Source organism: Anabrus simplex, chromosome 6 (genome assembly GCF_040414725.1).
Source record: "Anabrus simplex isolate iqAnaSimp1 chromosome 6, ASM4041472v1, whole genome shotgun sequence".
NCBI lineage: Eukaryota > Metazoa > Arthropoda > Insecta > Orthoptera > Tettigoniidae > Anabrus > Anabrus simplex.
The window spans coordinates 258,976,542-258,994,065 of NC_090270.1; the positions used below are offsets into that span (position 1 = coordinate 258,976,542).

General features: G+C 38.8%; 1 protein-coding gene across 2 annotated transcripts in view; it reads right to left on the reverse strand.

The window, feature by feature from the left end:
- Positions 1 to 17,524, reverse strand: part of LOC136876418 (protein LZIC) — a 195,782-nt gene that overhangs the window by 36,140 nt on the left and 142,118 nt on the right. For both annotated transcript variants that reach the window (XM_067150377.2, XM_067150378.2), the window contains exon 4: positions 17,256 to 17,379. In XM_067150377.2, the coding sequence (XP_067006478.1) occupies positions 17,256 to 17,379 (124 nt within the window). The remainder of the gene's footprint in view (positions 1 to 17,255; positions 17,380 to 17,524) is intronic.

Genomic DNA, 17,524 nt, shown 5'->3' on the forward strand with positions numbered 1-17,524 from the left:
TCAGTCAATATAAAATTGTCCTTAGAGATAACAGGAGGAGATTCACTTTGCAGCACTTAAAAGAACATTTTGTAATCCATTCTTTTGGTAACAGAGAATAAAATATTGTGTGTTCTTCAAATACCTATATTAAAATGAGAAGTGCAACATTATGTTGCATGTAGATCTACTTTGTTTAGCTTCTTTGAACTTTGATAAAATAGAAATGAATGTTATATGTGCAATTTTAAGTCCATATATAATTCCATATTTGAATAAAAATAAATAAATATATATGTACATATTTCAATAAATATTAGTACATATAAATCCGTTCCCTGGTAATGATATATGCCTTGATGACATTGATCGCCTTATAGCACCCTACAATCAACGACGCTGAAATACTTCAGCACATTTTGTACCAAATATATCAAGTGTAATGTTGGTCTTCATGTTCCATGTTTTTTTTATATTTCATAACGTATAAAGCAAACAATTCTTGAATATGTATGTCTATCGAGTCATTTCTGTGAATTAGATCACTTATAAGTATGTAATTCGTTAAGAGAATCAGTAAGTTAAAAAAAAAACGTAGTGATAATTAATGCATTATTCATGTAGGATAATTAGTTTCTTTAGTGCATATTCTTCATAAATTTGTATCTTCACTTTGTTTTAGTGTGTTTCTTTCATAATTTATACATACCAATACATAAAATCTATAAATATTAAAGAACTGCTCCTCATCATCATCATCATCATCATCATCATCATCATCATTATTATTTCTCCTTTTCCAGCCAACACCGGGTGGGGGCAAGTAGAGAGTTCCTCTCCACTTTGTCCTGTCTCTCCACCATTCCTCCCAACATTGTGTTTCAGTCCATTGTCCTATACTGTTCTTCACAAAGTCCATCCATCATAATCTTGGTCTTCCTCATCCTCTTCCTTGTCATCTGTCTTTCCAGTGATTGTCTTGGCAGTCTTTCTTCTTTCATTTGCTTGACATGTCCAAACCACCACAATCTTTTCTGTTCCAATTTGTCATTTAGTATCGGCACATTTAGCTCTTTTTGTATGCTTCCATTTCCTACTCTATCCCTCCTTGTCTTCTTTATCATACTCCTCAGGAATTTCATTTCAGTTGCCTGTACTCTACTCTCTTATCTCTAAATCACTGTCCAGGTTTCTGCTGCATATGGCATTATAGGTGAGTAATATCCCTTGTACATTACTTCTTTAGCCTTCATTGGTAAAACTATTTCATATTAATCTCCAGGTAAAAGTGCTATATAGGCTAAAATGCTGACACATGCACCTAGTGTGATCATATGAACATGGAACCTGCCAACAAAACTGTTAAAAGTACAAGCTCAATATTATGTAGTTATGTTCTACTATGGACTAGAAGTGATTGAGATGAATTACAAAGAAAACAGAGGGAAATAATTTTGGCATTAAAGGGTTAATTTGTTCAGCACAATGTTGTTTTTTTTTCACAATTCTGCTTTTGGTTTCTCCAGAAAACATAGAAAAAATAATGATGTAGTTCCTTTCTCCACTGACCAATTCAAATTTATCATTTTATTATTTTGAGAGTATTAATATAATAGATCTGATTTTTCTTACAGAGTGTAATTTTTATAATGAAACATTCAATACCTTTACAATTATACTGCGGAGACCCTAGAAAAATATTATCTTCTTCTTCCTGGCTTTTTACCATTTACCTGGTTTTGGCACTTGATATGGATGCCTTTCCTGATACCAATCCTATGTGAGGGATGTATTCACTATTGTGCATTTCTTTGTTACTCATTGCAGATGGACTTAACCTAAATGAAAGCTGGAAGCATGAGTGGTCAACAAAAACATTGGGAACAAGTGTCCACCATCTTGATCCCACAAAGAAGCTAAACGGTTTTGACCTACCGAGGAACCTCTGGTGCCGTATCAACAGGTTAAGGACTGGACATGGTTGTTGCAATTATTTCAGGTACAAGTGGGGTTGAATCAGTTCACCAATATGTGATTGTAACCTGGAAGAACAGACGACTGAGCACCTGGTCCAAGCCGTCCTCTTCATTCGTACCCTGGCACTCCTGACGATTTGTTCGCTCTCACACCCGGTTTAACTGAATGGCTGAGAAGGTTGGACTTTATAAAGTTTGATTTTGCCTTGTATAGGCCTATATATTGTATAAAATAACCATATGATTAAATAAATAAATTGGAAAGGTGTTTTCAGATGAACACAAGTATTCACTGCCTTGTGGGTGGAGGAGGGATCCTCTAAGACTACGGGAGTAAACCCTGAAAGAAAATCCTCCAATGTGTTAGGCTTAGCAAGTCAGCAGAAGAGTGTTATTTTGTTGTTGCTTTCAATCTAAGAACAAGCTTCAGATGGAAGAATACACCAAATTTAGGCCAAACTTCGTGTACCCTTGGAAAGAATGATAACTATCCTGAATTTGAAGATAATCCTAGAAATACAAGAAGTAATATCAATGACAGAAAAAATACCCAGTCTGGACTAAAGTACAAACACAAACTGAGGGCAGGAACTCTACATGACAACTTTGACAGGCAAGAGTGAAGAGATTATAGGTATGATGGAAAGAAGGAAGATTTATATATTGGGACTGAGTAAGATAAAATAGAACAGCATAAATTCAAAATTGTTGAGGGGAGGTTAGAAACTATACTGGCATGGTAATATAAAGGAAGCATGAAGAAAAGTAGGTTTAGTACTCCACAAATATATGACACCTGTTACAGATATTACCTTTGTAGTTGGTGGAATATTGAAAGCCAGAGTAAACTTGGGAAGAACAGTCCTAGTTTATGCCCCTCTGCAAGGATGCAGTGATGATGAGAAAATAGAGTTCCTGGAAGATCAAATACCAGAAGATAATATTATGATATATTTTTGAGGATCTGAATGCTCAAGTTGAGGGTCAATAGATCTAGGTAGTACAAGATGGTGATAGGCCCTTTATGATATGGAACATGAAATGTAGAGGGGGAACATATTTTAAATTTATACGTAAGGAACAACAATATTTTAATAAAAAATGCATTCTTCAAAAAATGGGATAGCCATGAGATTACTAGATATGGCTGGGATGGAAAATTAAAGACAATTATTGATTATGTGATAACTGATAAATACTATCAAAAGGTAGAGAAGGGTCCACCTGTTCAATACAATTAGCTTGTACAGTGTTTTATATAATTGGGACTAGTTTCAACCCCATATACACTGGGTCATCTTCAGCCACGATCCAATTGGAAAAACATATGCTCACACACAATAGATAATAAATTAAACAATCTGGTATGTTTCAATTTACAATCCAAATTTTAAAACATTGATGAAGTCTGAACAACACATCCAAAATTGAAATCAAATGCCACTTCAAAACGGCTGCTGTTGGTGCCAAACTATGTCGTTGCTCCTACAGCAACCAAACGTCCCTGAGTTGATCTGAGAGTTGGCGTTTCTCATGTGCATAGACGAGTCACTTGGTTTATAAATTATGTTTTGTACAATAGTAATATGGGTAATGGTTTGCTGAAGGGGAACATTCATAACTTGAATAGGAATTCCTTTTCATCAGATGTAGTGTAGCAGGCTGCTCCCTCTCAACAGTCAATATGGTGTTGGTGTCCATACCAAATACACACGATTTGCAAGGAACATAGAGACATTCACTTCAAACCAAATTAAACAATAGAGCATCATTTTTTAACCTCAAGATCAGCAAGAGTGCTCAAGAACCTCTACATGAACTTCTATTTTTAATTCAAGAAAAGTGTCATTAGTGTTACAATTTTGTTGACTTCTTGCCATTTTTGTGTAGGCTGATGATGACATGGACATATGTCGAAACCGGTCCCATAACAAATTAAATATGTTGCTACATTGATTCGTGCAACAGTGTTATTGTATTGAATAGGTGGAACATCTTTCTCTTTTTAGCATTGTAACTATTAGTTCAATACGGATCAGTGATGAAGTTTTTAACTCTATTAAGCCTTCTGAAAATAGTATGAATACATGTCCAGTATTCTGCATTAATTCACTCCTGAAGTATTTGAAACTGTCAACAATTTCACAATTTCAAGGCTTTGACCACCAATTTTCACAATGACTTTCTCCTCTTGATTTCAACATGGTCTTGCTTTTCTCTGCCTTAATTTTCATACCATACTTTTCAATTTCCTTGTTCAGTGCATCAAGCTGTTGCTGTTTGTTCCCCGGACCACAATATCGTCTATAAATAGTAATAACTTCATCTCCCAATTGACTTTCATATAATCTAAACATTTGTTTCTTGCAAAAGTAACGTTAAATGTTTAACATGTATGAGTGGTGCAACATAAAGCAACAATCCCTTTTGTGCGAAGACATGAAAAAATGTGAACTGATCTCAACTGAGGGAGATATTACGAATAATTAGGATTCTCTCAGAGGACAGGAAGGAAGGTAGGCCTCCCTTAAACAATGTACAAAATACAGTAGGTGTACAAGAGGGACGGGAAGGAAAGAAGGGATTTGTAGAAGGTGGTCTGATGTTTTAAGGGGAAGGATATTGCAGGCTAAGGACTCTATTCAGGACCAGAATTCAGGGCAGGTATTTGTGAGAAAAATGTATGAGTCGCTGCAGGTAGAACAAGAGAAGGAAGATGAGGAACAGAAAAGTTTTGCTGAGAAGTGTGGAAGTAGAAGGAAAGGAAATGTAGAGTAGAGGATAGGAAAAGACAGGTGGAGCAGGGTCATGGGAGAGAGAAAAGGGAGGAGGAAGTAGCTTCTGCAACCGTCAGGAAAGATAGAGCTGACCAAGAGGGAAGGGGAACAAATGAGGTGGGTCGGATTGAAGCTCTGGTCATGGGAGATTCTATTGTTATACATGTAGGATAGGTGTGTGGAGGAAAGGGAACCAGGGTAAAGAGTTATCCAGGAATTAGGTTAAGGCAGATGTTGAGGAAAGTAGAAGAGAAGGAGGGAAAGGAGAAGGTGGAAGTGTTTCACGTTTGTGCCAAGAACGAAGGTATGCAGGTATAAGTACCAACATAGTTGGGGGATGAGAGGGATCTGGTAAATGCGGCACAGGTGAGGTTTAAAGAAGCGGAGATTGTTATCAGTGGAATATAGTGGAAGAGGGATACTGACTGCAAGGTGATTGGGGATTTAAATGAGATTATGGAGTGGGCATGTGGGAAACTGGGAGTGAGATTTGTAGATACTAATGGGTGGCTAGGAAAAAGGGATATGTGCTCAGATGGCCTACACTAACATCGCAGTGGTATTTACAAGTTAGGAAGTTTGTTTAGATGGGTTATAGGTAGGTGCATTCAGGGAAACAGGGTGGACTAGGGAGCAGTGATAAGGGTACAGGGATCTGGAAGTTAATTAAGGATGACATAAAAATGTTAGTGTTGAACTGTAAATTATAAAGGAAGGAATAGAAGGACGTAAATTAATGGATATACTTTCCAGATATTGTAATAGGAGTTGAATCATGGCTGAGAAATGATATAATGGATGCAGAAATTTTCTTATAGTACTGGAGTGTTTATATCGTAGAGATAGGATAGGAATGATAGGAGGGGGAGTATTTATCCTAGTGAAAGAAGAATTTGTATGCTATAAAAAAGTAAAAGATGACAAACATGAAATTCAAGGTGTAAGGCTCATTTCTAAAGAAAATAGGTAACTTTATGATTTTGGAGTGTACAGACTTGGAAAGGGTGGCACGGATGCTGATTAGGAATTATATACAAGATAATCAGCTAAGTGGGAAATAATATGGAAAGGAACATCATTGTAGTGGGTGATCTCAATTTGCCAAATGTCAACTGGAAAGGTAATGTGAACCACAGGAAACAGGATCAACAAATGGTAAGCAAGTCAATCTGGGAAGGACAGTTGAATCATTAAGTACTGGAACCAACTAGAGGGAAGATATTCTGGATGTGGTGCTGGTAAAACCAGACGAGCTCTATAGAGAAACCAAAGTAATATATGGTATTAGTGATCACAAAGCTGTTTTATGTTGTAGTTAAAAATAAATGTGATAGCAGTCATACAAATTTTAGTGAAAAATGGAACGATATGTATAGGTACTTTAAAACAGAAACAGATTCTAAGGAGAACATTCCAGGAATCATTAATGAACAATGGGAGTGTGTAATGCGAGGATCTTCAAAAGGCAGAAGTATTCAGTCCGCAGTATATAAATATTGTTGGATGTAAGGAAAATGTCCAGATAGAGGAGGTGACTAATAACAACGAAGTATTGAAATTTACCAATGATAACAAAGACATTTACAATAAGATACAGAAGTTGAAACCTAGAAAAGCAGCTGGAATTTATAAGATTTCTGGAGATGTATTGAAGACAGTGGGTTTGGGATGTTATACCATATCTGAAGTACTTATTTGATTAAATATTTGTCTGAAGGAGCTATAACAAATGGAGACTTGCTACAGTAGCCCATGTGTATAAAGGAAAGGGTGATAGACGTACAGCTGAAAATTACAGGCCAGTCAGTTTGACATTGTGACGTACCCACTCGGCCCACAGATGTGTGACAAAATTATAACGTGGCGGGTCACTTTAATAGTAATATAAATAAATTATATCTCATTGTTTCTCAATAAACAATATCCCATGGGCGCCAGCCTTCAAGCTTATGGCTTGAAAATGATAGTTGATAATTAATAATAATAATAATAATAATAATAATAATAATAATAATAATAATAATAATAATAATCATAATAATAATACGTCATGAGACTCGAAAAACTCCCAGGGGTAGGGTGATGGGACACACTAACCATTAAGTACACTAACTTGGAATTTAAGGATCATTAATAATCATTTCATAAAATACAAATTAAAACAACTATTTATTAGGATGAAAAACGTGACGTAACGGCGTATTAACGAAATCTGAACTTAGGGAACAAAAGAAAAATTGAATGAAATTAACTCTAAGAAAATGAACTGTTGCACGAAGACTTGCAGCAACTTATGCCATAAGCTCAGCATTTGTAGACTCTGTTGTCTTGAAGCTGATGATCAATGGATCTGTTGTACCAACTGCCTCATCTGTTGTTGGATTCCAATCCTACTTATGCTTCGTGCATAATACACTAGCTGTAATAAGACTTTCCTGCCTTTAACACTTCCTACTGTACTCCTTACATAAAGTCGTAATGAGTCCTAATTTTAAATGCAAAACCACCATGGGTTATGTTCATGGAGAGAATACACTTGTATTCTTCCGTATTACGGAACAGTAGCGTAACTAAATTCGTAATAAAAGCTCTCCTCCCATATACTAGTCAAAACCGGTCTCCCGTTGACTACCTCTCGTCGTTGAGATAACAGGTCCCAATGAGAGTAACTTTTGAGTAGTATATACTCAGATGCCAAGTGAACTAAGTTAAAATCTTCTCCAATGTGCAGACGTAGAATCGTAGTAAGAGTGTCTTCCAAGAGTGTCTCTGTGTCTCAGAGTAAGAAAAAGAATGTCCTCTCCAGCTCTTGTCTTCGAAGTATATCGGTTCAAAAGTCTCCCTCCATCAGCCGTATCACATGGTCCAGTAAGATTCGAGGTCTCATCCCTTCTCCTATGTATTGCTGTGAATCCATCACGTTGCTTCATTACGTCCATTCACATAGCCTAAACATTCCCGCGAAATCAAAGCGTCAGGTAGCGAACTTGCTGAAATTAGCCTGCTGACTCTGGTCACCTCACAACGGCTATTGAAAAATTTACTGCAAGCTATTAATATGAATGATGTTGAAATACTTTACCCAATATGTGGTTCGTTCAGAATGCGTTATAGCCGCGATACAAAGAAATGAAATGATGTGAAATGGATGATTAAAACCCTATATACACACACACACACACACACACACACCCGTGTGGGGATTTACCGGTTACCTCCATCGGGCGCGTCCCATTGGAATTGGGGAAGCTCGCTGGCTCTGCCGCCAGCAGAGTCAGAGGGTAGTAGGGAAATAAAATACCACCGTGAAAAAAAAACTGGTCCCTTGCCAGGGTTACGGCGAAGACTGGTACATGACCAGAAGCCAGAAAACATCTTGAGGCAACCTCTAGGGCTAACAACCCTAGTTGTAAAAGGACTGGTACCCGTCCAAAGCAAAGTCAAGTCAAAAAGCATGATGGCACAACATTTCAAGAAACATACCCCAGGGGGTAAATCTTCGGATAAATCCCTCGTCGTGAACGCCACGGCGCACGAGTCTCGTTCGGATTCTGGGGGAGACTCGACATCATACAAGAGACGAGTTGGAGCGTCTCGGTGTACCCCGAAGAGTCAAAAACTCAGGCCAAAATCTAAAACCTTCCTAGCAACTTTCAACATAAATTCACTTACACAAACTGGCAAGCTGAAAACCCTCACCAAAGCTCTTCACGAAAATCAGATATCCATAGTGGCCCTACAGGAAACAAGGTACCCAGATGAAGAGATTTTTGAATCTGAAGGCTACCGATTTTTCAAGAGCAAAGCGCAAAAAGGAATCCTCAATGGAGCTGTGATGCTTGGAACCGCGTTTGCTGTTAGAACCAAGATCCTTAAATCGGTTGCAAATTTCGAACCTGTGAATGACAGATTGTCTATACTCACAAATAAATGCACGAACAAAACCTATGCCCTAGTTAACGCACATGCTCCTACAAACGATAAGAACAAATGTGATCCAGACGAAGTTGATAATTTCTGGGACCTACTGGATGAAAAATTGAACAAAATCCCCAAACACCATGTCAAGCTTCTTTTGGGTGACTTCAATGCCCAACTAGGTCGTGAACAGAAGTACAAGAAAGTTATAGGAAATTACCCTGCTCACAAAAGAACCAATCCCAACGGCAAAAGACTGGTGACCATTTGCGAAAATCACAACCTGCAGGTCATGTCAACCCACTTTCGCCATCTACCCAGAAAGCAAATGACTTGGCGTTCTCCTGTCCAAGCTCTCGGAGAGTTCCAAATTGATCATGTTGCGATCTCCAGGAGAAACAGCCCTGAGATTATGAATGTCAAGGTAAAGAAAGGCATCAATGTGGCCTCAGATCATTATATGTCTCTTATCAAATTCAAACCAATTCCCGCAAACACAAGGAAGACAACCAAACAGATCACACGCTTCGTCAATGATAAACTTCGGCAAAGTGTCGAGGAGTTCCAGGAGAAGGCTAGACCAAATGACTGTGACTTTAACAACGCCAAAAGTCTCCTTGTTGAGGCCGCCAAAGACATTGCAGAAATCAAGAGAAGCAAAAAGCATGCCTGGTGGAATAGTACCTGCGAATCAGTCCTCCAAGAAAGACTCAATGCGTGGAAACAGTACAACTCTACAAAATTAGAAAATGATTGGGAAACCTACAAAACCCAACGTGCCCAAGCAGCTAGGGTGTTCAGAACTGAGAAACGTAAATACGAAAAATCTCTCATTGAAAAGATAGAACAAAACTTTAGGAAGAATGAAAGCAGAGAGTACTACAGAGCCTTCAAACGCAAACTCACTGGCTATAAACCACCATCTCTATGCTTTGAGCGAACGGACGGCACACTGGCGACGTCAAAAGAAGAAAATTGCAGCATTCTGGCAGATTACTTCAAGAATTTACTTAATTGCTCTAAACCGCAAAGCGCCATTGAGACCAAGGAACCCTTACTCAGGTACCCAGGTTCCAGACCACCCGACAGAGATTAAATCAAGCGCCACATTGCCCGTCTCAAAAATAACGAAGCGCCGGACGAAAACTCAGTAGTAGCAGAACTATGGAAATATGCCCCAGAAGAATCACTTGATATCTTGCAAAAGCAAACAGAAGAAATTTGGAACAAGGAGACCCTACCCGAAGATTGGAAAATAGCTTTGATCCATCCATTACACAAAAAAGGCAGCATGAAGAACATCAACAACTACAGAGGAATATCTTTGCTACCCGTGACTTACAAAATTCTATCACTTGCCATCCTGGAGCGTTTGGAAGCACAAGTCGAACATCAAATAGGTGAATACCAAGGAGGGTTCAGAAAAGGTCGCTCAACAGCTGAACAGATCCAAAATCTCAAAACGATCATCAGATATTGTACACTAAGATCCAAGCAGTATGTGTCTGTCTTTGTGGACTTTAAGAAAGCGTACGACTCCATTGACCGGGAAGTCCTGCTAAACATCTTAAATGAATTTGGAGTCGATTTGAAACTGCTGGCATTAATTAGAGCCACCCTGACCGATACAAAATCCAAGGTGAAGTTCCACGGATGTCTCTTGCATTCCTTTGACATCAAAACAGGAGTCCGACAAGGTGATGGGCTATCCCCGATACTCTTCAACTGTGTTCTTGAAAAGATCATCAGAACCTGGCGGGTGAGATTACAGGAAACCAACTACAGTCCATTGAGAATAGGAACCAAATCCAAGGGGATCGCAACAGACTGCTTAGCATTTGCCGATGATATTGCTGTTCTCTCAACCGACATAGAAACCGCTAGAGCTCAAGTTGAAATTTTAAAGGAAATTGCCGAACAAACTGGTTTGCAGATATCGTTTGAGAAAACAGAAGTAATGACTAACATCAAAGAGGCTCCACCAAAACTCCATACAAAATACGGGGACATCACCCGAGTAGACAAATTCAAATACCTGGGTGAGATCATCATGAAAAATGGACTGGACAAAGCACTTCAGGAGCGAGTACGCAAACTGGAAATAGCCTACCAAACATCCCGCACAATCTACAACAAAAAATGCCTTTCCCAAAACACCAAGATACGTCACTATGAAACAGTTCTGAAGCCAGTAGTTCTATATGCAGCCGAAACCCTGTCTCTAAATGCCAACAAAGGACTCCTTGAAGAACTGGGGAAAAGAGAACGCAAAATTGTGAGAGGAATCTTGGGATCAAAGTACAGAAATGGAATCCATCAAAAGAGATCCAACAAGGAAGTCTACAGCAAAATAGAGAAAATTACCGACACAATCAGAAAAAGATGGGCACGATTTTACGGTCATCTGAAAAGAATGGACGGAAGAAAGTTAACTAAAGAAATCTTTCACTTTTTTGATTCAAACCCCAAAACCACAATTCCCTGGTTTAGAAATACCAAAGAAGACCTGCAAATGCTACATATCTCAGCTGAAGACGCCTCTAACAGAGATCTCTTCCGCAAGAAAATATTGACGAACGGGCTAAACCGAGACGAGCAACCGAAGAGAAGACACGGTGCCCCTTGGACAGAGGAGCGTAAGCAGGCCCACTCACAAAGAATGAGGGAAATTTGGGCTCTAAAGAAGGCCAAGTTCAGTGTCAAATGCAACAAGACTTAACGGGGTCCTTGATGGCCCCAGCGAATTATATATATATATAAATTTAAAAATGATCTACCAGTGATTAAATATATATATATATTATGTAAATATATATACAATTACACAGTTCAATAATTTATCACATGCTGTGATGTTCCAAACATCACAACATGTGTTACATGTAAGCTTTAGGAAAGCATTTTTTATGATTATATTAGACATGTTTGCAAAATTAATAACTGGTTCGATAGAAGGCAGTTCGGGTTTAGGAAAGATGGTTAAAATGAAGCTCAACTTGTAAGATTCCAGGAAGATATAGCAGATATCTTGGATTATTCAGGAGTTCAAATGGACTGTACTGTATTGACCTTTCTGAGGCATTTGATTGGGTAGTTCATGGGAGACTACTGGCAAAAATGAGTGCAATTGTTCTAGACAAATGAGTGACTGAATGGCTGGCTATATTTATAGAAAATAGAATTCAGAGAGTTAGGGTAGGTGAAGCTTTATCTGATCCTGTAATCATTCCTCAGGGCAGTATTATTGGACCTTTATGTTTTCTTATATATATATGATATGAGTAAAGAACTGGAATCGGAGATAAGGAATTTTGTGGATGAAGTTACTCTGTATAAAGAAATAAGTTACACGATTGTGAGCAACTGCAAAAAGACCTTTTAAATGCTGTGAAATGGGCAGCAGGTAACAGTACGATGATATATAAAGGTAAAAGGCAGGATGTGAGTTTCACTAATAAGAAAAGTCCTCTCAGTTTTGATTGATGATTGATGTTTGTTGTTTAAAGGGGCCTAACATTGAGGTCATGGTCCCTAATGGCACGAAATGAGACGAAATGAAATGACAACTTAAAATTCCAAAATCCTCCACTGACCAGAATTCAAAGCATGAGGACGAAGAATGAATGGATGGACAGATATGAATTTAAATCGATCAGTGGATCTGACTCACAGTGCCTCACATGCACAGAAGCTGGCACAAAACAATAGTACAGAGGTGGCCAAATTATGGTAAAGCTAAAAAAAAACACATTCTTTATTGCAAATTACGCCAAATGCATTCCAGTGGAACTTTACAATTCTCTTAGTATTTAGTTTGCATTCCTTTAGCCTTAATTAACAGTTTTATTCTATTAGGCATGCTTTCTACTAGTTTCTGACAACTGTTTTGAATGACTGGATCATGTGACCACGTTTGGGTCAGTAATTCTATTAAACCATCCTTTGTTTTGACCTTCTCCATTCTTATTTTCATTTTAACTATTGCCCAGAGATTTTCTATAGGATTCATATCTGGGCTATTCCCAGGCCATGGGAGCACAGAAACACCATTTTCCTCCAAAAACTCGGCCACGCTCTTGGCCTTATGGCATGGTGCTGCATCATGCATGAAGAAACAATCATCACCATTAAACCACTCTCTCATTTGAGGCAGAAGTCTCTCTTGCAGTACCTTTACATACTGTCTTTGGTTCATAGAACCTTCAACAATGTACAGACTTCCTGTACCCTTCCATGAAAAAACACTCCAGACCATAATGGATGTCGGATGTTTCACTGTTTGACGTACGCAGTCTTGATGAAACTCCTCCAATTCCCTCCTCCTCACATACTGGCTGCTTTCCTCGGTGACACAGAACATTGATTCGTCACTGAAGCACACCTGTAAGAAAATACAAAGCCTTTCACCACTACCACACACAACATTGCAAAAATTTCTAAAGATATTCACAAAAAAAAATGGCAGCCTTGTGGACAAAACTCACAAATTTTCCAAACCATACTTTTGAAATGAGTTTATTTTATGGAAATGTGTACTACTGTGTCAGTTTGAGTAAATACCTTTTTCCAGTCATCAACAGTCCAATTCTGCAAGGATTTTCCCCAACATAGCCATCACAGGGGTGATCTTGGGCTTGGGTCGGGGTCGACGTGCTGGCAGGCCTGCGAAGCACAGCTCTCTCCTTATAGTTCTGGGTGACACCTTCACACCATAATCCTCCAGCTGCACAGAGAGCTGCTTACTGGTAGCTTTCCGATTGGAAACAACAATATTTCTTAACTTTCTCTGGACTCTAGGGCTCAATTTCCGTTTTCTCCCACGTTTACCAGTGCGTTGCTGATGATAAACAACATTTTTCAACTCAGATTTTTTAATATTACTCACTGTCTGTTGTGAGATCCTGAGTCTGGTAGCAATTTGTTGCTGTGTGTAGTGCCCTTCTTCTAGAAGTGTCCTCACAATGGCAACTGTCTGGCGTGAAATGTCCTTTTTCTTCCCCATAACCTAAAAATGTTATTCTATGAATGTGTGGGGTGAAACCACTCACTTGGTAGCTAATCTGTTATATGAAATTAACTCCAAATACTTCAGTGAAGGTCTTAATCACACTTTTAACAACTGAGGATGACTAACAAGCACACAAATCAACACAGCACTAAAGAAATTCTAATGAAGGTAACTTATGTAAAACCATAGAAACACAACCGATTGTCAACTGTCATATTCTTGCAGTCATTGTAGCCAATCCAAACAATTTAATCTTCTCTGACACTGCTCAAACTTACCTTCAGACACTGCACATTCCCCTCAGAATAATTTTATGTTCTTTAATTGCATGAAAATGACCATGAAACAAAGAATTTCAAAACAGTTTATGATGTTTCAGCTTTACCATAATATTTTGGCCACCTCTGTATTACTGACCAAGGGACTGCTTCTATAGCATGATGCTGAATCGATTATGCATATAGGCGTAACGGGTCCCAGGTCATCAGCCTCTCATAATGGTATTTATCGCTGGGAAAGTAGAACCATGCTATGTGTAATGTTGCGGTACTAATCAAAAGTAGCGGAGACTCGCGGTATTCCACACATTATGGTACTAGTCACAGGTAGTGTAATGCGCACATGTAACACAGACCTATGGTGTTTCGCACATTGCAGCACTATTTGCAGGCAACGCAAACCTATAAAGGCAATGCAAACCTATGGCGTTCCTCACATAAATAGACTAACCACAGGGACTCTTACTATCCCGTGGAATTCCTCACATACTGGGAACTGAACATAGGTAAGGCAGAACCATGGTGCTGCTAATCCCATGGTGTCGCTCATATAGGGGTACGAATCACAGGTACTGTAGGACCCACATCCTGATTCACACACTGTTGCTACTAATCACAAACCTATTGCGTACCTAACATAGTGGTACTATGCGGAAGTAAATGCAACCCATGGTGGTCCCAGCGTGATGGTACTAATTAAAATTAGTTTCATGGTTCTAATTGGATCATCCCTTGGTCGCCCCTTTTAGCCGCCTCTTACGACAGGCAGGGGATACCGTGGGTGAATTCTTCGTCTGGCTCCCCCACCCACACGGGGTGTGTGTGTGGTCTGCGAGAGGTATTTAATTTCCCTCAAGTCCGCCAGCAAGGCGGTTAGGACCCCCCTATCCGCCACCTGGGACGTACCACGTGTGAGTATTACCTCTCTCCCTGCTACGCCAGCGTAGCAGGTTCATGGCCTCTCAGTTTTAATTACTGCGTTAATGGGGTGAAAGTTCCTTATGGGGCTCACTGAACGTACTTAGCTGTTAATATAAGGGAAGATCTTCATTGGGGTAATCATATAAATGGGATTGTAAATACAGGGTATAGATCTCTGCACGTGGTTACAAGGGTGTTTAGGGGTTGTAGTAAGGATGTAAAGGAGAGGACATATAAGTCTCTGGTGAGACCCCAACTAGAGTATGGTTCCTGTGTATGGGACCCTCACCAGGATTACTTGATTCGAGAACTGGAAAAAATCCAAAGAAAAGCAGCTCGATTTGTTCTGGGTGATTTCCAACAAAATAGTAGTGTTACAAAAATGTTGTAAAGTTTGGGCTGGGAAGACTTGAGAGAAAGGAGATGAGCTGCTTGACTATATGGCATGATATGACATAAGTAGACTAATAAATTTGAGTGGTGTTTTTAAAAGTACGAAAGATTATAATATGAAGATAAAGTTAGAATATTGGAGGATAAATTGGGGCAAGTATTTGTTTATAGGAAGGGGAGTTAGGTATTGGAATAATTTACCATGGGAGATGTTTAATAAATTTCCATATTCTTTGCAATTATTTAAGAAAAGACTAGGAAAATAACAGGTGAATAATTGTGTGAACTGTGAAGAATCAAGGAAATAACCTAACTTTGCATCTTCAACAGCCTCAAATGAAGGGTCAGGGGAAAAAACCAGGAGAGTCAATATTTGTACAACTTGAGAGAAAGCAAGTTTTGTGCTTGACTTCCCTAGTTCTTTCTCCTAATAGCGAAACTTTGAGTGCTAATTTCTCCTGACTCGCCTGCTTTTTTTTCACTTCCGACCTCTCAGTAGATGCGCATGATCACTCTGAAGCGGACTGCGACAACATCTCAATTTCGATGAAAAAGTGACTTACCTGGTTTTTTCCCCCCGACCCTTCAAATATTGTCTTTCTATACTTGCCCTGTCTCTCTTAATTTCACATACCTCTGCTTGCATGATGTTTTGTTTTTTTTCTCTTTCTTCCATTGTCGGAGATTCCTGTGCCACCTGCTTTTTGGAAAATTGGCATTAAATAATATCTCCCAAGCTTTTCATTGCATCAGGTGCAAATGGTTTAATTCTCTCATCTTAAACTCACTTTTGGCAGCATGATACCTAAAATTTCACTAACTATAAGACAAAAAGATAAAGAACTATTTGGTCTCTGCTTGCAAGGACAATACGAGAAGCAAAAGAAAGCAAACCGCTATCTGATGTGCTATGTATCTACTTATCTGTTGCTAGGACCGAGGAACAGAATGGAACTGGAATCATTGGTTAATGCAATCGTTTCAAGGTGAGAGAGAGAGAGAGAGAGAGAGAGAGAGAGAGAGAGAGAGAGAGGGGCTGACTCTTTGATAACTTTTGGTACCTATATCTTAATAGCTTGAAGTAGAAAGGTAGCAAGCTCTTCAGACACTGATAGCAGTCATAGCAGGTTTTGAAACAGTTTGAATTAAGCTCCATACATGGCTGCAATGTGACAATGAAGTTGAAGGCTTGTATAATGGACATCTGACTGACCATTTACAGTATATTCATTATTAACCAGTAGCACCTCCACTTTTGCACCCTTTAAACATAAAATTAGGCTTTTGTGAATTTTGAAGAATTGTGAATAATATAAGAGTTATTGAATTTGACACAGGTACTGATTAACTGCAACACAACAACATGCACATTTTATATTCTTTTGCACTGATTAGTTATTAAGAAACATTATAGATGTTTCATAAGTTGCAATACACAAGTTTTCATAGACACCACAAGCTTTGAGCAGGTATTTTAAGTTTATCATAATGATAAGTACTGCACTCCAATTAGAAACTATCATGCATATTTTTGTGCAACAGTCAAGTTTTGCAAGTATCCTTCTGCAAACAGCCCATGTTTTCTATGGGATTAATGTCGGAGGATTTCCCTAAACACCCTAGCACAAAAATACTATTGTAACTGAATAATTTATTCGCTTTCTTTGAAGTGTGGGAAGGAGCAAGGTCTTGCAGAAAATTCAGTTACCAACTGGAAACCTTATCTGCAAATCACAAAGAACTCTTCTTATCAGTATTTCAATGTCCTAGACACTTATTTGGCACACATATAGAAACCTCTGCTCCTGCACTTCAAACCAACTTTCATCAGCAAAAATGTTTTATTGTCTAATCGTAATATGACTATGCACCCACAAGAGACATTTTTACCACATTTTTTCCTGTTAGAAAGTGTTTCTTTGGAGTTTTGTGGGCTATCCTACCATCTGCTAGAGGTCAATGATGAACATCTGAGTGATGGAAATATGGAATATTCTTTACTTGCCTGATGACTCTGACACCTGCACAAAGTTAGTGGTGTCTCCACTGCCTGAGCGTTGCTCCAAGAAGTGAAGCTCCTCTGGTGTCAAGCGCTCTCCCAGATGCCGTAGGGCACTAAGGATTTCCACCTGTAATGATATAAACTTCATCTAATTTTGGCTTACGTAAGTAGAGTTAACACCCTCAATTCAGCAACTTAACTAAGCCAATAAAATACGAGAAAACACAGAACACCATATCTTTATTGAAAAACTCCGTGTATGACAGTGATTA